Source organism: Phytophthora parasitica (genome assembly GCF_000247585.1).
Source record: "Phytophthora parasitica INRA-310 unplaced genomic scaffold supercont2.33, whole genome shotgun sequence".
Taxonomy (NCBI): Eukaryota; Oomycota; class Peronosporomycetes; order Peronosporales; family Peronosporaceae; genus Phytophthora; species Phytophthora nicotianae.
Window position 1 is genome coordinate 491,188 of NW_008649019.1, and position 526 is coordinate 491,713.

Consider the following 526-nt stretch of genomic DNA (forward strand, 5'->3'; position numbering starts at 1 on the left):
CTTGTTGAAGTGAGGGATATTGCCTGTGACTCTGAAGCTGGGCACAGTTCTACCGTGGCAGACGCCACGACTGCTCACAAAGACTTCGCAGCAATGCATTCGTAGTTCTTTGGTGTTAAGCGATACATCGGCGAGGTTATGAGCGAGGTGATGCGTTTGCGAACTGAGATACAACGCGAGCTCCATACAATAAAGGCGAGCGTGAACAGGATTGCAGTGCAGCCGGTGATACGCCAAATACAGGGTAGCAGAGTCGACCCCACAGGTGAAAGTGAGCTAAACCGACCGCGAATCCAACGCGCTACTGTTAAACTCTCGAAAAGACCCAAGGATCTATTTGAACTGTGGCATGAGTACGAGTTTGGATACGCTGGAGTGAAGCTAGCACGAGACTTTACATCAGTCGAAAGGGGTGCCAACAAATTTGTGGTCAGTCGTCGTAAGGTGTTCTGGGATGAAGTTGCTGGACTTGTACGAGCAGGGTTCACAAGTGACGCTGCTATTGACAAGATATATGCTAAGTACG

The 526-nt window shown here is 49.6% G+C and overlaps 1 protein-coding gene across 1 annotated transcript; it reads left to right on the top strand.

Annotated features, from left to right (window-relative positions):
- Nucleotides 1-138: 138 nt before the first annotated feature.
- PPTG_23250 (hypothetical protein) lies at nt 139-471 on the top strand (the record flags this gene model as incomplete). The annotated part of the gene is made up of 1 exon (XM_008909373.1): nt 139-471. A coding segment is annotated over one exon (333 nt), but the record flags the coding sequence as incomplete, so codon positions are not given.
- Between the last annotated feature and the right edge of the window lie 55 nt (nt 472-526).